This window comes from Spinacia oleracea, chromosome 1 (genome assembly GCF_020520425.1).
Source record: "Spinacia oleracea cultivar Varoflay chromosome 1, BTI_SOV_V1, whole genome shotgun sequence".
Classification (NCBI taxonomy): Eukaryota; Viridiplantae; Streptophyta; class Magnoliopsida; order Caryophyllales; family Amaranthaceae; genus Spinacia; species Spinacia oleracea.
Window position 1 is genome coordinate 130,334,877 of NC_079487.1, and position 20,217 is coordinate 130,355,093.

At 36.9% G+C, this 20,217-nt stretch overlaps 2 protein-coding genes across 3 annotated transcripts; one reads left to right on the forward strand and one right to left on the reverse strand.

Annotated features, from left to right (window-relative positions):
* The first annotated feature begins 804 nt into the window (after window positions 1–804).
* LOC110803553 (uncharacterized) lies at window positions 805–11,539 on the forward strand. 2 transcript variants are annotated; one of them, XR_008920982.1, is made up of 13 exons: window positions 805–1,088; window positions 1,343–2,036; window positions 3,193–3,277; window positions 3,412–3,501; window positions 3,656–3,729; window positions 4,647–4,731; window positions 4,820–4,909; window positions 5,041–5,171; window positions 5,769–5,850; window positions 6,883–6,930; window positions 9,986–10,062; window positions 10,169–10,241; window positions 10,322–10,369. XR_008920982.1 is itself a non-coding variant. In XM_022009074.2 (13 exons), the coding sequence occupies exons 1-13, from the start codon at window positions 884–886 to the stop codon at window positions 10,998–11,000; spliced, it is 1,878 nt and encodes a 625-aa protein (XP_021864766.2). In that variant the 5' UTR covers window positions 806–883; the 3' UTR covers window positions 11,001–11,539. The 2 variants fall into 2 exon arrangements, 1 of the variants encoding a protein (XP_021864766.2); XM_022009074.2 differs by lacking the exon at window positions 9,986–10,062 and adding an exon at window positions 10,884–11,539 and having other exon boundaries at window positions 806–1,088; window positions 10,322–10,425.
* Window positions 11,540–12,346: 807 nt separating this feature from the next.
* Window positions 12,347–19,708, reverse strand: LOC110803565 (uncharacterized). Its single transcript, XM_022009089.2, has 6 exons — window positions 19,373–19,708; window positions 15,866–15,924; window positions 15,512–15,774; window positions 15,194–15,268; window positions 15,057–15,119; window positions 12,347–12,686 (listed from the first exon to the last, which is right to left on the reverse strand). The coding sequence occupies exons 1-6, from the start codon at window positions 19,477–19,479 to the stop codon at window positions 12,642–12,644; spliced, it is 612 nt and encodes a 203-aa protein (XP_021864781.2). The 5' UTR covers window positions 19,480–19,708; the 3' UTR covers window positions 12,347–12,641.
* Between the last annotated feature and the right edge of the window lie 509 nt (window positions 19,709–20,217).

The window sequence follows — 20,217 nt, forward strand, 5'->3', positions numbered from 1 at the left end:
GGGAGTACTTTAAATTAAAAATAAAAGAAAATAATTTTAATATAAAAAAGATTGTATTTTAATATTTAGATTGTATATTTTTTTGACAATTTATTTACAAAAATACCCTTAATAATAGATACTCCGTATGTTTTACTTGCCAATTAGGAAGATTGATGGAGCGGACTGCGGAGCTCCATTTCAGTGCGCAACAACTTAGACACCCTCCGAGTCACGCCCGAACCAAAATATACAAAGTGTATTTTTTTGTAGGCAAATTTGCCAAAAAGGACCTTTTATAACACAAATTTTGTGAGAAAGGACCTTATATAATTTTTTTTGTGAAAACACACCTTAAAGTAATTTTTTTTGCGAGAAAGGACCTAAGGAAATTTTCCGGCATTGACTGAGCTTTTCCGGCCATTGACTTGCACGTGAGCAGCACGCGTGGCTTACGTTGGCTAAAGACATTGATTTTCCCGAGTCTTGACTTTTCAAACTTGATTTTATTTCGACTTTTTTTTCAACTTTAGGTTTTAAATCTTAGAATTTTGGAGGAAAATTGGGTGTAATTAGCAAAATAAAGCCACACGTGCTTCTCACGTGCAAGTCAATGGCCGGAAAAGCTCAGTCAATGCCGAAAATTTACTTTTGGTTGTCTTTCGCAAAAAAAAAGTACATTAAGGTGTGATTTCACCAAAAAAAAATTATATAAGGTCCTTTCTCGCAAAAAAATTTACATTAAGGTGTGATTTCACAAAAAAAATTATATAAGGTCCTTTCTCGCAAAATTTGGGTTATAAAAGGTCCTTTTTAACAAATTTGCCTTTTTTGTAACAAAAATAAAAAGTAAGGGATGAGCGGGTGAGGATCGTTTTTGGTAGTCGTCGGGAGGTAGCAAAACATGCCGGAGATCTCGAGGGGAGAGAACCCTCCATCGGAACCTTCGACGAAGAATTCCGACAAAATGGCAGAAACATCAGCCGGTGAATCGGAATCTACGCCGGAAAACCAATCTGAATTATTTGATTCTTCCAAAATGCGAAAGACCAAACCTGGAATCAAGCGTCTTTCCCTTACCCTTTGCGTCCTTTTCTCTTTCCTCTTAGGTATTTCCTCTCTCATTGATTTTTACTTCACTTCAATCAAATTCAGCTTCGTTTTTTTTTATTTCAAGAATCAAATTGAAGTGATTAATTAGCTAATGTTGTTCTTTGATGCTAAATTAATGCTGCTTTAATGCATAGTCAATAATTTAGGTGCTTATAATAGACATATTTTGCTAGGATTTTCAATCGATTGGCAGCTTGTTAAGACTGGTTAGCTTAGTTTGTGTTGTTAATTTGAACCTTTTTGTGTGAAGGATTTCCGTTTCTGCTGAAGTCTGTTGAAATTTACCGATCGCCGCTTCCATTTAAGTACATGGATTCGCTTTCTAGTGTTATCGAGTCAGAGCCTTTGCTCTTTCCATGCCGATTCCAAGCAGTTTTTCTAGGATTTAATGATGAACTAAATGATGCCGATAAATTGGGGTCTTTGATTGCTGATCGTATGAGGGAAGTAGTGGGTCATGATCGTGCTTGTGGAAGCTGCCGGAACAATTTTACTGTTTCAGTTTCGTTGGAGTTGGAGAAGGGTTGTGTGCAGAGTGAGAATGGCGAAAATGGGTGCTTGTGGCAGTGTGGGTTGTTGAAAGATGCTGATGTTGCTACTAAGTGGAAGGATGATGACTTTGTTGATGAATTGTTGGACAATGCGTTATCAGGTGGTCAGAAATGTTCAGGTTCCAATGGAAAGGTTTACAGTATTGTCGTGGTGGAAAAGGATGAGGAAGTTAGGGCAGTGGTAGGAAAGCATAGGCATGGATGGATCATTGGTAAGTTGTCTAAGGAAGAAGCAGTGGAGAGGGTTGCTGAAATTTTTGTCAAGGTATTTATTAATGGCGGGAAAGAAGAAGGCTCAATTCACGGGGAATTTATGCCTGTTGGTGCTGATGGTCGGGTTGTATTGTCTTTTAGCCTGTTAAATGCTGATCCACATGACTGGATATATAATTGGTATGGTTTTTTATGCTTTGTTCCTTAATGTTGCAGCAATTAAGTTCGCAAACAATCATGCTTTGTGTTTACTAGTCATGCTTTTTTTTATCATATGAATTGAAGTACTTCACTTGTGCCTGTCATTTTCTTGCTCAAAACTTTCATTCGGTAATGGGGAAACATATATACAAGGTCCGAAGCTGATGTCCAGAATACCTTTCTTTACTTTGTTTGAGTTTGACTGGAAGATATTTAGTTGTTGGAAAAACTTATGTTAGTCTTCTGGCCAATGGCCTATTATAAACTTTGTTTTATCTTAATCACAGTGCTTTTCAGGCGGTGTGGGGAAGGTGTAAATAATTCCTCTGATACAAATTATGGAAGACAGTTCAATAGTTGTTGACTTGTGGTAGCATCTATCCAGGGAATCTATTGTAGTCTGATGTCCACAGATGTATAAACTTTGCTTTTGCATCCTCTGATACGAATAACTGAAGCATCTTTGTTAAGTCAGTAGTAAGGAAGGAGTGCTGGTTACATTATCTTATTAGGCTATAACAACTTTAACAAGGGTCTTTCACCATTTATTGACAAATTGAAAGATAATTTTCCTGGATGGAGCCTTGCCTGTTGCTTCTCTTTAGAAATATTATGATTCCGGTCAGAGATGTTCAATTGTATACAGTGGAAGTGTAGCAGTAGGCTCAATTGAGAGAGTCGATGTTTTGAATAGTATATATGTCGAATGATTAACTTTCTTTCTGAATTTGCGGGATAGGGAGAACAAGAGCCCTTAGAGAACATTGGTTACTGTACACAACAATAGTACATAACTACATATAGCTGCGATAGTTATTACTGATGTAGCCGGGTCGATGCTACGCTGTTTACATGAATTTCTCCCATTAACACATCTGCAGATTTGCTCTTATGAAGTTATGAGTAGATATCTAATTATATTATATTGTCTTTGTGGCTTGTAACTTTGCTGTCCTGATGTGGAACAGTAGAAGTTATCTTCACTGCTAAGTGCTGGAGAAACATTAATGTCTCAGCTGTTAGCTTGATATATTGGAGCACCATCACATTTCCGTAGATGTTGTGAATTTCTAATAGATGTATTTTCTGTTTATGTTATCTGATTGACATATATTTCATACGGTTGTGCATGCAGGGATTTCCAGAGAGTAAATGAGATTTTAGTGACTCCAGTTGTTGAGGCTTTGGCACCTATAGCTAATATAAGCGTAGAAAGTCAGGTTTTGTTCTTTGGCTGTAGACTTGTCTTGGTTTTTGTTGTCCGTTCCCATATTTGAGCAAGCATAGAGTATAAAATACAGCTTTTGCTTCCTTTGGGACTTTTTGAATGCTGACTGGATTGCTTCTGATGCAGATTCTGTACCATACTCCGAAGTCTTTTTTCTCCCATTGGGATGACCAAAGAGGAGCCTACATCTACGACTCTAAGGATCTTCCTTTTTTTGTAAGCTTATTTATATTCCATTAATTGCTCTTGATCAGCCATTTAGCTGCAATCTCTCACATCTATAGTCAGTGTGGCTCAAAATCATGTCTGTCTGTTCTTCTATTAGGTGTTATCTCAAATGTTTTGCTAATATGATTTCAGCATATAACAGGTAAATTCAAATGAATGGCATTTGGATACTTCTACTGCAGCTGGAGGACGTTCAAAAATCTTGCACATTGTTGTGTAAAGCTCTTGAACTTTATAGCTGTATTATGTTTGAGATGTATATCAAGATTCATAATATATGTCATTATGTTATATTAGTGAGGTCCAACCTCCTATCAGATGTTCATGATACCCGTTTGTTACCTGTGATAAATTCTCATCTGACACCGAAGTTCTGTGTTTTTTATGATAAAAGCACTGAATAGTGCGTGGAAAACTTTCAGTTGTCTTTTGTCATGTGTGATTGTGTGTGTGTGTTTGCATTTCCCAAGTTACACATCAAAGGTAAAAAAACTTTAATATGTTGAAGAACCTGTTAATGTACTACTGAATTAGATTGTAATGTGATATTTTATAATATATTCAAACTCAGCATGACATTGTATAAGGTCTTGATCCAAGAGATCTAAATCCAAGAAAACGAGATCTGAAAGATAAAAGCTAGACTTGGTGGGCATAGGGTATATATTTGATGTATAGTAAATTTTTGCAACTTCTTCTAGATTTTTGGGAGAGAATTCGCCAACTTGGCTATACTTTGAAAAAATTCCACCATCGTACAGTGTTTTTGGATGCCCGCGATAAAATCCTTTAATATTTGCTTTTGGTATGGAGCTTTGATTAGGTGGTCTTGAAGGAATAACCCTTTGTGGATCTGAAAACTCCCTGTTACATTTGCTAACCAAGCTGAAATGTTGGATTCATTGGTGATCTATTTCCATTAGAGATACCTGTTACATTTGACAAACAAGCTGAAATGTTGGGTTCATTGGCAATTTTTCGATTTCTCTTCTGTAATTACTGGAAATTTACCACTCTGCTTTCATAGAACCTGTTATGTACTTTATGCATTATGAAGTGTATTTTCTACTTTTACTATGGTTCTTGACTTCTTGAAACTAATACTGTTTTTCGTTCCCTTCTCTGTTTGTCAGATATATACCATCTGAAAGGGAGTGTCCTCTTTTGCTGCAACTTCCAAATGGAGAGATCTCCATGACAAATGGATTTATATCCCCCGTAGGCTCTCTTATTTTCATTTTCATTTTCTTGTTCATTCCCCTTTGTTTGTATTTAAACTTGGTAAATTCTAATATTTTTGTTTTAGATGTGGGGAGGTATCATTGTCTGGAACCCTTCTGGCTGTTCAGGTCATTCTGGGACTACGACTGATGGTAGGCATACAATCCCCTTCAAGGTAACCCATGCTGATACTGTTAAAATGCATGACCTTTTTACCTCCACCTTTTGTCCGTTTCCATTTTAAGTCCCTGTTCTTGAAACAGTTCCTCCCTTATTTTCTCACAATATACTCTATTCTGGTGATAGGATCTTGAGAACATTGTTGAGGTATTTATGGGGCAATTGCGGCAACTTTTTGGCCTCAAGTCTGAGGGTCTTTATGTTGGTTCTTCGGATAGAGTCAAACTTCTGGCTAGTGAAAGAGGCTTCTCGAATTGGTGAGGCCCCTTTAAAACCCATCTAACCAGTAATTTTTTCATTAAGAATAATCATATATATGACAAGTCAAAATTTCAATTTTTTGCATAAAGTTTTGACAACATATCACTATATAATTTAGTGGCGTATTTAGCTTAAGTTTTCATTTAATCTGACTTCTAAAAACAGAAAATGCGAAACATATTATATCTGGCAGGTTTCTGCCAGGAAGGAATGTAAAACATTTTTTATATTCTGCATGAAACACAGAACAAGAGAAAGACACCAGAGGGAAACTACTCAGTTAAAGCTAGAGACATACTTACAGCATCACACAGTGTATAAAACAAAGGCACTCCAAACAAGAGAAAGAAAATAAGAACTACTTAATCTTGGAATGGTATTCATCTGAATTAAGGCGCGACAAAATTGTAATTATCTGAATTAGGGAGTATCACAAAAGTCTTAGGATATAGTTTAACGTGGTATGTTGTTAACTATGTAAAGTATTCATTTCCTTCCCCTCAAAAGAAAAGTATTCCTTTCCTTATATGGGCTGGAGCTTTGGCTTGTCGCATTGTTTTGATTACTGCGCTTAACTTTGTTGTTCTGTTCAGGGAATTGGATCTGTTGGCCAGGCAGCATACTTGCTTCAATCTTCAGTCATGTGCAACTACACTTGGGTCTCTTTCAAGATTGGTATGCTACTTGAAAGTAAAATCTAGAGAGATCATAAATTAGTGTAATCTTGTGCATCATACACTTGTATTTTTGAAAATTCTATATGGAAAACAAAATAAAAAGTAAATTCATTATGGCACCCCTTCTATCTTTGACCCATTTACATGGCAATGTCCCATTATTTTCTGTTAGGTACTTTTGAGGCATAGTATTACAATACCCCGCATCATACACATACATTTTTGAAATATCTATATGGAAGACAAAATAAAAAGTAAATTCATTATGGAACCCCTTTTATCTTTGACCCATTTACACGGAAATGTCCCATTATTTTCTGTTAGATACTTCTGTGACTTAGTATAAAAATACCCCCCTCCATAAAAAAAAAAAATTAGAGAAATGTCAGAGAATGGTAAATTTTCCTTTCTCCATACCCTTTGCATGAGAATTTTAGTTTTTGTGAGGGTTCTTTACTTTGCAGCATATCTAATTTGTGATATAATTCCAATTCATGTGGATTTATTTTGCGGGGATTGTGGTGGAGCCGTGGAGGGTGAGTGGGAATTTTAAACTGAAATAATGTTAATAATTGAAAAATGAAGTGGCTCTCCCACATAGGCGCATACTCATCGAAAGAAAGGACTTCCTTCGATGAATACAGATGGTGGTAGCTTTAATCAGCGGGATGTATAAACATGGTGAAAAACAATAAAGGAATGAGAATCTAAGATTTCATTGTTTTTGTAAAGACGGCAAAGTTTGTCTGGTTTGGTTCCCCTTGTTTTCTGTTATTTAGACCGAGGGGTAATTTTGTAATTATAATTATGCCACCAAACTCTTGACTGAAAATTTATGGAATATTATAGTGTAAAATGGCTCAAGAATAAAAGTGTACCATGTACGTAATTCCTTTTTTCTTTTGTCCATCAAATGAACTATCAAAGCTACACGTTTATTTCGTAGATTTTCTCAATTCTTTTACTTCTTCCATGTAGTAAGATCTTCAGAGTTCAAACTCCAATGACGGTCAAGGTGATTTTCTTGTAGGTTCAATCACTGCCAAGGATGATCATAAAGGATGAAATAGGAAAACAGGTCAGTTGCCATTTCAAAGCTTGTCATTAATTGCCCTTTCTTGTTGCGTTTGTCTTTTGAGGACTATCAACTTGGTTTTCGGAGTTTTTTTTGGGTCTCATGTGCTTAGCTCCACAATGAGCGACGAGTCACACCGTTAGTGCTTAAATTAAACTGGTGTGACAACCTTGGGTTAGTATAGCACTAATGGCACTAGATTTACTTGCATCTTAATAGCAAGAATGCTATCAGTCCATAATTCTTTGATCTTGGGATCAATTCCTACTGGCCATTTTACCTTTACTTTCGGGGGTATATCTTTGTTCTTTTATCCTCATTTTGACATCTAGATCTCCCTACTGTGTGACAATAGCAGATTCAATAATCATTGCTGGCCCAGAATCTCATTAATAAATTTGGGCACTATTCAGATACTGGGCCTCTATAAGTCTGTAAGTTTGATATTAGATTCTTAGGTTTAACTCCCTTTGGGTATTGCACTCTTTTATGGGACATAGTTGTATGCTTTCTGTCTTATGTACAGAAACATCTCCCCTATCCTACCAAATGACTGAGGAGTGAAAAAAATTATTGGGATGTGGTTGTTCATATTTCCTTGTTCTTGTTCCATATATCCCTTCTGAATTTATCTTTTCCATTTTCGAATTATTAGAAGTAGAACTGTGTTTTAAGTAGTTAAGGTTGCCTTGAGTTGTCAAAATACACCACAATTGATAAACAAATCAATATTGCACACGAAACAAAACCGGAATTGCTAAAAAAAAAAAATCCTGTCACTTACATGTTTTTACTATACCGTTTGGGCTCTTTTATCTTATTGTAATGACAAAATGCACAACATCCTTTTTCTGGTAGTTTATCTCTCTCCTAATCTTGTTACCGCTCCAAATAAGCATCATTACGGAGAGATACATATTCTGCAATAGCAAGAAATTTGCTTTAATTTCTGAAATGAAGAAAATTCCAGTATTACTCTCTGTTAGCTGATCTTTTTCTATAAGTACTAGTTGGAAGTGTACTGGTTTTCATATGTAAGTGAAATATGAGATTTTGCCTTGACCACTTACAATGCAAGATGTCTACTGCCAGGCTGTTTTGAGAAACCACCTTCTTTTTCAAAGTACTACTAGTTGGAAGTGTACTGGTCTTCATATATAAGTGAAATATGAGATTTTGCCTTAATTACTTACATCACAAGATGTCTACTGCCTGCCTCTTTTGAGAAACCACCTTCTTATAGGTATCTTATAGTTCCCACGAAGCAAATGCCAACTTACTGCATTAACATAAGTTGATAGGAATGATCCGCTTTCATTATTGTTTGGCAAGGGAGAAACAAGCACACAAACATAAAGAATACCCAGAGGCCTTCCACTTCAGCGTAGATGACTACTTAATGGTCCGGAGTTATCAAAACCAGCTTTGCTTGTGTTCTTCACCAGCGCTCATTTTTCGAATTCCCTCCCTTTATACTTTTCTAGGGGCCCCTTTAGAGAGTGCCGAAAGAAAGATCACCAACTTCCTTGACCTCCGGCACTGGGCAGGCGTCAGCCCCCTCTAACACCCACTCTCAAGACAATAAAGGCAAGTGAAGCGTAATGATTCGTTCTACCGGAAAAGTTTCGCTAACCGGCAGGCAATAGAGATTCAAGACCAGAGGCCTTAGAGAACTGCAGGAAAGAATCAACCATTTTCAAGACTATCTGAGGAAGGTTAGAGCAAAGGACTGAAAATCCTTGTGTCAGTGGCTAGAATTCACTTCTAAGCGGATGACTCAAGGTTCATATTAGGGAAAGGAGAGTGAGGGGAAGAGGCGACGAGAGTCGGCCCGATCATCCAATTCGCTCCAGAATGTGGAGAGGATTTCCCTCAAACAAAGATGGATATTGGATTTTCGCTTGGAAAAGCAATCGTTTTGACACAGAAAGATGGGAAAACCAAACCAAAGACAGGCTGCAAATGTGACAAGGGAAGAAGAAGCTTTCGAATTTGTAATAGCTAAAGGAGGGGGAGAATGATCAGTTTCTTACCAGACCTCATTGGCAAATGACACGATCAACTCGACTCAAGGTCCTGCGCTAATAGAAGTTGCAAGAATGCCAGTCAACCCCTTACTGGAGGGAAACCAAGGAGGTTCTCTGATTTAATTAATATTCAAGGGAGACTGGCTGTTCTGCCGTTTTTCAAAATGGGAAGCTTTTGAAAGGAGGCAGCTAACGTAGTGGTATTCGCTTTTTTGCAGCTCACTGGGGCATAGTAACTAACAAAATGGAGAGAGATGTGGGTGGGTTTAATGTTCTCTTCTTCAAGAAAGCCTGTTATCAGCTCTTGTGTCATCATTGCAGATTTTTTGGAATGGTGAGCCTACAGAAAAATGGAAATCCACTAGATTATGACCCATTTGGCAACTTAAGTTGTTAGACATAACACTAGTAAATGCATATGGGATATGGCATTGTATTTTTGCGAACTAGACTGAACTTGGGCTTAAAAGGCTTATTTACTCCCAATTCCCGATTTCTCGTTTCCTTGCCAAACAGATACAGCTGGTCCCAAACAGATACAGTACTACAGTAGTGACCTTCCACTTCTGCATTCATTTCAAATACTGGAACATTGCACGTCCAGCAAGGGCAGCAACACCATTTTGCCTATTAGCATCCCACTAAGCGCTAGTTCTCTCTAGAGCACAACCTTGACCTAAGATAGTCACCTTAATCCACATCTCGGATGGCAAAATGGATGCTGCCTGTCTTTATCCTGTGTCATACAGGAGACACTTGGTGGCACTTGAGAGCTTCCCATACATCCAACACGTTTTGTTTGACTTCCCGTGCTTGTTAAATTGCTCGGATTTCTGTGTCGGACTTACTGTTTGTCATTACTTGAGAGAATTTCTTCTCAATTGTGTTTTTGTGTCCTATGATGGACCTTTAATCAAAATTCAGATTTAGAGGTCAATCTTTTTTGAAGTTATACAACATTTTAGTCTGTACTATAGTTTTACCAGTTCCAATACACTTACAGTATCCAATCTTTTGAAATCATATCACAGTGCTGTTTTGAGGAAAAACGATTTGTTGTACCTGCTCCCCAAAGTGCCCCCTTGTGGATGCCCACTACACCGTGGTTGTGAGATGCAAACCTTACTACCAGGCCAGGCCTTGCTTGGTATTCACAGACATGTAGTACATGCACACATATATACATACATATAAGAGGTTATCATCTTGTGCAGGTAGAATACTCTCTTCAGGCGGCAAATTTTGCACAAAGCAATGCTTCTGTTGGTGCCTATGATGATTCTGCTGGTACTTCTCATCTAGGATGTGAATTTTGTTCAATTGTTTTACTATTTTGTACTAACAAGTATTTACATATTCACGATCAGTGCTGTCACGACAAGCAAGATCTTTGGCGGAAGACTCCTTTTTTCATCCATCTATCATGTCTGTGAGCTATTACTCTTTTGAGCACTGCTTTGCAGTCTACTCGGTTAGTCACTTAACTTTGCTTTTTCTGCAGTGTTTATGAGATCTAAAAACCTAAAAAAAGGAAATAAGTATGTCTTGTTATCATGGTAGCAATGTGGCATGGTTGATGAAATCCAACTTATCTGACTCATTTGATCATAGTTGTATCAGATAAGAATTTGTTTAGTCACATTTTTTGGTCAAATGTTATGCTTGGTTTTACTGAAGCATTCTTGCACGTACCTTGTAGGCCAATAAAATATGTTTACTGTGCTCAAAATTTGCCATTGACATTGTTCTGGAATATGGGAAGAGGAATAATACTGGGTAGTATCATAGTAAGGATCAAGTCATTTTTAGCTTAGTGTACAATGTGCAAGTTTTGCTAGAATTCTACTGACGAACCAGAAACAACTGTAATAGTCAATGGTTGATTGTTTGGTACCACTTTCTGATTTCTGCATCTCTTCATAATGACAGCCCTTCTTCCTACCAGTAGCATTGCATGTTCTCCTTGCAGCTGTCAAGGAATGGAAACGATACAAGCAAGAAAAGTCGAAGTACTTGACATGGAAAGCAAAAGAGGTTGTGTCTTGAATCCTCAAGAATGTGCAGAAAGCAGGCTTGACTTCTCCCAGAAAACTGTGATGAGCAGAACAGTTGCCCATTAGCCATTGCCTCGTTTATGGATGAAGCCTTCTTAGAGCCTTGTTTTTGCAATGGGTTGAAGAAATCTGGTAAGCCACTTGATTTTTCCTGGGCACTGAGATTGTCAAGAATTGCTGGTGCATCATCCCTTCCAATCATCATGGTTGCTCTTAGATAATCAGATTTGAGGACACTGCTTATGACAAGTCAAACTTATTTGATGTGCTGCCTAGTGCTCAAGATTTCAGGAAGGAAAAGAAATTAGATTTTAGCTTCTTTTTCTTTTTTCTTTTTTTTTACCTGTGGAATTAGAAATCCTGACCGAAGTTAGGGGGGTTTGTATTTCTGTAAGACACTTCACTGTTTAAGGGCCAAAGGATGCCTTGAAAAGAGGCGCAATCTTACGGTGGTTTTGTAAAAAAACTGAATCCTTGTACAAAATATTTCTTTTGATTTCTGTTAAAAGAATTATGATGACTGATGAGCAACGGTGACAGTCTCATGCATGGAATTGAAATTGGCCGTTCCGTGTTATGTAACCTATTTTGGATTTGCCGTTCCGCGAAAACCCATTACGTAACGGACTAACGGTTTGACAAAAATCACGTATTTGTCCCCGCGTCGTCCATTATGTAATGCTGACTCACCTCATTAGACGTTTTTTCTTCCGTTACACCGTTCTCTTACATAAATTGACCAAAAATATTTCTGTAATTAGTTATGTAGTTTATAAAACATGATATTTCGAGTGCTTATTTGTTACATAAAATAATATTATATTATGATAGATTTGGTTATATTGTATTGATATAATGGTTTTTAGACTAAAAATGTAATAATAAGGCTTAGACATGTTAATATTCTTTTTCAAATAATTCACACTGCGTCATCCACGATCCGTTCTACTCTTCCGTTACAATCAGTTTTCGCGACAACACAACCGTTACCCTGAACGCGACCGCATCTACGTTTTTTTCGCGACCGCATCCGCGTTTATTTTTCCTCTCATGTGCCATCTAATAAATCCTACAACTGTGTTTCGATGAAATAAATATGTAGAAAAGCGCATTTCGCAGCTCTCATGCTGACGCATACAAGTAGGGGGCACAAAAAGGTCCCCTTCTCGCATAACATTTGACAAATAGGCTGTGATGAGCAAACGTTTCATCCCCCTCAAAAAAAGTCAATTCTACAATCAGAAAAGTTTGGTGATTACATACAGCTTTAGAAAAACTTGATGCAAAACAACCTGGAAAATTCAAAAGAAGCATAAAAAAACTGAGAGAGACCGCAAATTCGAGATAACAAATCCATTTAAAATAATTTCAAGTACTCGGTAACATTTCAGACAAATTCCTGAATTAGCTTCAACCTACACTTCCTACAATATAACCTAAATCAAAACAAAGCTACCTGGTGCCCTGCTTCTTCAATACAAACCAATTTGTGAAACCAAAATAGGAACATTCAGACAGCAGGCATATATATAACAATTTAAACACAGGGCCACCAATAGTGGATTGCAGAGATGGAGTTGGCGGGCGACAAAGCTGATGAGCAAGGAAAAAATAACCAGCTTCACTCCCCGTCTCAACCCCTTGCACTCAAGGACAATAGTATCTTCTTTCGGGGACCCTGAAACAAACAACAGAGAGCATTAATGTCACAGGCTTATATATGTGGACTTCTTTTTGGTGTGTATAAAAAGAGTAAAGGAGCAACAAACAAGTATAAATTCTGTGCAATATTGTGACAACGTGTCATTCTCCACGGATATTTCTAAATGATAATCAGACCCAGTTACTCCCCAATATCAGAGCATCATAATTGAATTACTTTTACCCACCTACATTCACCTACTCCTATTTCGCTCTCATCCATCTACATTCTCCTATTTCGCTCTCATTCACCTACGTTCCTTCAAATCCAAGGGACACAAGAAAAACTTAACTGGAATTCCTACTTAAAGCTGGAAAAAAGTAATCTATTGGGAAGCGAGTTTTTTTTTGGTGCTTTGAAGAATGTAGTGTTCCTTGACCAAAGAACATGAGAGTAGAAAGGAACACCAAATACTTTACCAAGAACTATTTGTTCGCACTCTCTCCCGACCTATCCCAAGAATTACTTGAACTCTCAAAATGTAGGCAGAAGGTAACAGGGGACGGCTTGCACAACCTTTTGAGTGAACTATTCCTCGGAAAACAGAAAAATGGAATGGTTATCTGCAGCAAAGCCTTGGGAGCTCCATAATTCAAAAGCTTTTGAGCTCTATTTGTCACAAGCAAGCAACTAACAAAAGAAAAGGTACACTTTTCTCTGCCCCTTACAGCCTTACCCACACCCATATATCTCTAATGTACGAGGAACTTTGTAAATAAATTGTGCCACTTAGGCAAATATACTTAAAAAAACTCTGTACTGAATAAAGTGGGGTATAAAATAACTTAAGTGACAATAGGAAGCTGCTTTTTGATTATGAATAATACTACCGAGTACTATAGTTTAGGAGCAGGAGACTTAAACGTTTATCACAAAATGTATTAGAAGGTATGATGGCAATTATTATACCATAAGAAGTGTGACTTATACGTGTATAAATCAGAAAAATAAATACTCCGGTCTCCTCCCTAATTTTCTTGACATGCGGGTTTAACATGGAAATTAATAGTAAAGAAAGCAAACGAAAATAGTACTCTCTCCAGGTTTATTTTATTAGTCCCATTTGGATATTTAAAAATAAATATCTCCAAATACGTATTATAAATTATAAAAAATATAAAAAGTTTATATTGTGAAACTATACATCAAGATGAATAAAACAAGATCCCACATGAATACGTTTTAAATATATCTTAATCGACAAAGTACTAGAATCCATTTATATTATGATGTTCGAAGATTCCAAATGGGACTAATAAAAAACAAAAAGGAGGGAGTAAGTGAAACACAGAGTTAATTTTTTATTATTTAAGGGAGTATTGTGATGGGGAGAGGAAACAGGTTGATGTGATGGATTAAGAGTAAACAAAAATAACCAAAAAAAGTAAGAGAAAGTGAGAAAGTGATGTAATCCAATATAGAAGTGTAAAGGAAATTCTGGGTCTACCAAAGTGAAGAAAATTCAGGGATCGAGGGAGTTGAAGAAAGCTGAGTGAATAAGTACCTCAACAATTTTCAGGTATCATAAATACTAGCTGCAAATGCAAGGAAGACATATTGTTGACGAACATATCAATATCCCTAATATTTGTCTCAAACCAAAAATACTGAAGTAATGGCATCCAATCTAGGCATCCTTTTCACAACTGCCACAACAATCAGCTCTAATACTAGCAGAATCACCCTCACCAAAAATGAATATCAACCAAAATTACCTCACTGTTATAAAACAATATTCAACTCAATAAATTGGCCTTTAATATAGCATGGGAAAGGAAAAAGGATATTGGATAAAACAAGAACAAACGGATATCTAACATAATTACAATATAGGAAACATAAATGTCTAAGAGTGCATGAATTAGCAGAAAATGATAACTACACGGCATACTTTTCCATTTGGTGACAGTTTTACGACGAAAGGAGAGATTGTTAAACAGATACTAGAAGTAATTATAGAAATCTAGAGGTCTAACTTCTTAAGAAACCGGAAGCTGAACTCAATAATCTAAAACAGGTTATCCCCGAGTGTCCCGGGAAGGCAAGGAAAACATAAGAACTATGGAAACCCAATCTTACGAAGTTTCTAGTTCATACCAGAATTTACAGATGCAGATACACAATAGTACTCAATACCATAGAAATAAAATCCATTCTCAATTTGAAATTGACAAAGAGCTTAGAATTTTTGCACAAATGCACGAGAATCAATAACAAAAATTCTTCTACCCCAATTCCAAAATTTAAGACTAATTTAACAATTAATAAATCATTATCCATGCCAATGTGGTCTGAATATGTGAACTGGAACTTTACATAACAGGTGAACAGTCATACACATCTTACCATTGGTATTCCTATTGCTTTAAGGTCCTCGTCAGTCATGTGTTCAAGGGCTGTCATATCAACCTGAAGAAAATTTCAAAGTTAGATAAAAGTCCTTAAAAAGCAAAAATGTCCATAATCTATGCATGCTTGCTTACTTCCTCTGCCTGAAATGTAATAAGATACTTTTCAAGACCCAAGGATTGAAGAAACCCATCAACTGATGCATCAGCCTGTAAGAAGGAAAATATCAATCAAGAGAATAAGAATAACTTAGAAACAGTCATACAGATCCTTAACCAACTCACTTCCAACAAGGTAGTTAACAAATAAATTTAGGTACCTTTAAGTCTTTAACCAAACATCAATACAAAAAACAACTGTGATTTATTGTGATAAGGCTCATATAATCAAATTTTAAAGACATAAAATTAAGCAGTATAAATACAAAACCCATAAGAGAAAGACAATAGCACCTTCTGCTGAGTCTTTTTCCTCGAAGTTGAGTTCGAGACTTTTTTTTGCTCTGCTACAGGTGTGGCGACAATGACACTTCTTCTAGCAGGTTTAACAGCCTCGGGTGCAGGTTTTGGCTTCAGGGAATCCTTATTTACTCGTTGTGAATGCATTGAGCCAGACAACTTTTCACGAAGATCTCGAACACCTCCACCTTGGGTTTCTTGCTGTCCGCTCCTCCTTTGAAGCTTCAGACGAAGATCACCTCCACCAAGTTTGCGCGCTTCAAAGCCAATTGATAGTGTCAATCCCAATGTCGTCTATAAAACAAAAAGGAAACTTAGTACAATGTAAATGTCTCAGCTGATCCATACATATCTGAGGCCGCTGATCTTGGAAAAGATCATGTTCCCACTTGTCATCTTGCCTCTGCCTGCAAATGTGCATAAAAAAATTTCAGGGAAATTTAAAAAGAACGGTGAGAAAAATATAATAATGTCATATGCCATATTTAGGCCTACAGCAAAAAAGCATGAGATGTCCTTATCCATGCCATATGTATACATAAACAATAATATGTAGTTCATCTGACTTTTGCAACAAACATGGATGCAGTAAAATTAAGATATGACATGAAGCTAAGCTGTTAAACTTTTATTACAACATCAATCACGCTATGAACACAATAGCACACCGGTGAACATCTTCATTCTTGGACCCATAAACTGGTCAGAAACTTAATCTAAAAGCTACTTTGGAAGTCTTGAGTTCTATTTTGCTAATAAGAATTGGTTTCACATCTACAAGACAGGTAATTTGGCAATTGGATCAAAAACTTTTAAAAGTAACTTAGACAATTTTTTTTATTCAGTAGAAGGAAGATAGAGAATTCATTATCAGGTAGAAGCACATGTATGAAAAGTAACTAAAAGCACACACACAGCATGTCCAAGACACTAGGAAGAGGGAAAACCTCCAATCTTCAGGAAGCCGTCAAACAGAGTTCCCCTTTCAACCAGAAATTCATCCAGTCAGTCATCCACATATAGTTGATCCCATGGGCAAGGTCAAAAACTTGAAGTCCATACATTCCACAGACAGCGAACAATCACTAGGTTTGGATGAAAGGATAAGGATGAAAGGGGAGGTGGGGAAAGGTTGGGCCAGGAAGGAGGGGGGTAAGGGGGATGTTTCTTCAATAATCAAAATCCTTCTGAACTTCTGACGTTGGTAAAATCGGACAATAATGGATCTACCAATATATGATAAACTGATAACAAGTAACTTAAACACGATAGACATGGTTGAACCTGTGGGATAGGAATATAGGATTATATCAGGATGAAGTGTTGAATCTCGGTGGCAGAGATATTGCTGGTGGAATTGCTTCAGACAGTTGACATAGTAGTGGGACTTCAAGCATCAGAAACAAATAAGGTCTAAGTGGTGGTGGAATATGCTGGAGGGAAAGATTCATAAAAGTGGATTTTATGTCGGCCTGTGGGATAGAGAGGTGGCTGAGGGCAGTTATATTTCTGTTTCTTGTGTGGTGATAAACTCACTTGGGTCTGTCAGGACAAGGGATGCCTCAGACTGCACGCCAACTGCATCCTTTTCTTTATTCCCTAGTTTTTTATACTTTTACCATTCTCTTTTAATGCAAAGTATTCCTTTGTGGAACTTGCAAAATAATTAAAACATTGCTTTGTTTGACTAATGGTTCTCTTTATCTCTCTCCTAATCACATGGATCCCTCCTGTTATTCCTCTCTTCTACTTGAAACCATGCATCCCCCCAAGTTACAACTAAAAGAGAACGGAAGAAGTACTATCAAAATAGGAAAACAATAAATTTCAAACACTTCTTCACCCTCACCCCCCCCCCCCCCTCTTCTGTTAATCAATTGTCACGGCCCTTGGTAATGTTCTTAAATGGACCAGTAGCATATCAAATCTGTCACCAATTTCCATATGCCACTACTAACGTCCACTGTGACAATAGTGGAAGCCCAAATATGGCATGTTATATTAACATTATTATATTTTTATTCACCATCCAACCCCTAAATAATTGAAACATTCAAGAAAATTATAGCCTAAAAATATAACAATTTCAATTGATGCAACCCCTAAAGAAGGTTATAACATTCAAGAGAGTTATAGCCTAAATGATTCCAAAGCACACCATAAACTTACATAAGACACATTCAAATCTAAAACATATAGAAATAAAATAAAATAAAATAGAGAGGATGCAAAGATGCATCAAATAATCATACAATAGAAAAGACAACCATATGTAGAGAAAGAGAATCTACATAAACTAGATAACACCCAAATACCCTATATAACCAATAATCCATTTCCACTAATACTCTCATAAGACCCAAATAGCCTAAGGTTAACATCATTATGTAACCTGACTTTCTGTAGTGAGTCCATTTCCAGTCAAATTATGCATAACTTCACATCTACATCCTGCAAACAGTCTGTAAAGCTTCTAGACTATGGCTACCTAACTTCAAAGAAAAGGGTGAGATAACCATATCATTACTTGAATCATATGACGGGAGCCCCAAGCTTACAATAACAGGAATTTTCACCAAATTTCTTTTCCATAATCTTTCCTTTTGAGGGAAGACCCAGCAGATGGGAAACAAGGGGTCAAACGTAATTCAGTTCCTACTAGAGTACTAGACAGACAACGATCTAAGCAACAGGTAAAGGACCCTTTATCTTTAACAGACAGCCCAGGATATGGGACATATTTAGGTTTTGGTACTGAAAATCCTAAAAAGCAACAAAGGGAAAGAACATAACTTCGGTTTCGGTACTGAATTGGATATGTCCACGTCACTGACTCACCGGTTTCACAAGTTACCACTCTTTATTTTTGGCAAATAAGCACCACTACTCCACTAGTAACCATAATAAGATAGATTTTGCGCCACTAAGTTCCATGACCAATTCTCTATGAACAAAAAACGGGGAAATGTTTCAAATGTGAATTAAAAAACAACAAAGGAAGCTCGTTGTCATGACCTCACAGGTCATCAAGTAAATAATGTATATGTGTATAACATAATTGGTTCACAAAAAAGGATAACGAATAAAAGAAAGCTTCACCAGTTATAACGAAGAAATCAGTGGACTCGAGATGCTAAAAAGGAATTAAGTATCATCCATATAGCACTATTTACCAACTTACCATCCCCTCAACATATAAATGGAACTAGAAGAAGCGGTTGTAGCACTATGGATTCAACGAAGAGAAAATTTATTCAAATCCTCACATGCTACAGCTTTGTTACCCTACAGGCCTACATGACAGTATGACACATAGTATTCAGTATTCACTAACTTCCTAGTTTTCAAACACTCAAATAAATTCACACCCTCCAATTTGAAGTACCCAAAAGAAACCCTTAAAACAGCTGACACCGAGCCTGGGGACTCTATGATATACGAGCAAAACAACGGAACTCATAGCCGTGTCCTACATACATAGTTCAAATCTATGATTCAGCACCTAAACACCCTTCATTGCCCATCACCAAATTGACCATATCGCTAAACTCAGGGAATCTAGAAAAACAGCACCTAGATCATATCCTAATCCCTAACAACAAGCCTCAATTTCAATTCGCCTGCGAAATCGGTAGCTCATATTTTTACGTTTCTAGGTATAATCAAATTTTTGTATTAACTACTATACACCATGAATTACAACAAATTCGCAAATGCAGTAAGCTAGTGCAAATCAAACACCTAAAATCACGATTTTTACAGATTAATCCAAAAAAAAGTTCCAACCGGTTGTTTATTTCAAAAAGGACAACAGCCTAATTATAGTTTTCGTCACAGAAAAAGCGAAGAACCTACCTTTTTCCTGTGATAGTTCGCCGGCGAATGGAATTACCGGCGACACTTCCATTAAGCCTGTCCTGGATTGACGCCTTGGAATCTCCCTCCAATCGATCAGCATACATCTTCCCGAGAATCTCAGATGATGCCGGAGATTATTTAGTTACAAAACCCTAACCCTAGATTTTCTGGGAAGTTAATTTGGTACTTTTGCAATAGGAAGGTCGTAAGCGAAGTGAGTGTCCGGGTACTGCAGATTCGAGTTATTTAGGGAGAGGAAAAGTTTGTGAGATTGAGAGAGAGAGATGAATTTTTAAACCGGTGCGATATTTTCCTGGGCGGCCGATTTTGCTACAAGAAGTAAAAGAGTGGGAGATTGAGGTAAACATTCGATAATAGGTGCGACCGTACGAGGGTCGGGTGAAAGTCCGGTTTTCGGTTTTAACTCGTACGGTTTAAAGGTTTTGGCTTAAACTTGATGTAGGAAAATTCGCTAATTACATTACTTATATTTTATTTTATTTTTTGAGGGAAATACATTACTTATATTTGAGTGAATTGCAAATTATTAAAAGCATCTCCAACGGTAAGCTAATAATTTCTAAATTAGTTTGTCATGTCACATAATATTTTAAGCCACTTCCCTTTCTAGCTAGTTAGTACCCCTAGTGGTTAGTTACTAGCTTGATATTTTATGTAGTCGTATTTGTCAATTAATATTTAGATTAAATTAATTTGTTTTTTCAAGCAAATTAACTTAAATTTATCATTTCAACTCCAATAGTCAAGCTAGTAGCTTGGAATTTCTAAAAATTGCAAGCAAATCCCTAGCTACAACAATTGGAGATGCTCTAACTAATTTG

Excerpts from the sequence above, each read along its gene's own strand:
- LOC110803553 (XM_022009074.2), top strand. The coding sequence starts at position 884 with ATGCCGGAGATCTCGAGGGGAGAGAACCCTCCATCGGAACCTTCGACG. Across the intron at positions 3,730-4,646 it reads AAAATCTTGCACATTGTTGT|ATATATACCATCTGAAAGGG; the intron begins GTAAAGCTCTTG and ends TCTGTTTGTCAG. Across the intron at positions 4,910-5,040 it reads GGCATACAATCCCCTTCAAG|GATCTTGAGAACATTGTTGA; the intron begins GTAACCCATGCT and ends TTCTGGTGATAG.
- LOC110803565 (XM_022009089.2), bottom strand. The coding sequence starts at position 19,479 with ATGTATGCTGATCGATTGGAGGGAGATTCCAAGGCGTCAATCCAGGAC. Across the intron at positions 15,120-15,193 it reads TTACATTTCAGGCAGAGGAA|GTTGATATGACAGCCCTTGA; the intron begins GTAAGCAAGCAT and ends AATTTTCTTCAG. Across the intron at positions 12,687-15,056 it reads AAGCAATAGGAATACCAATG|GGTCCCCGAAAGAAGATACT; the intron begins GTAAGATGTGTA and ends TGTTTGTTTCAG.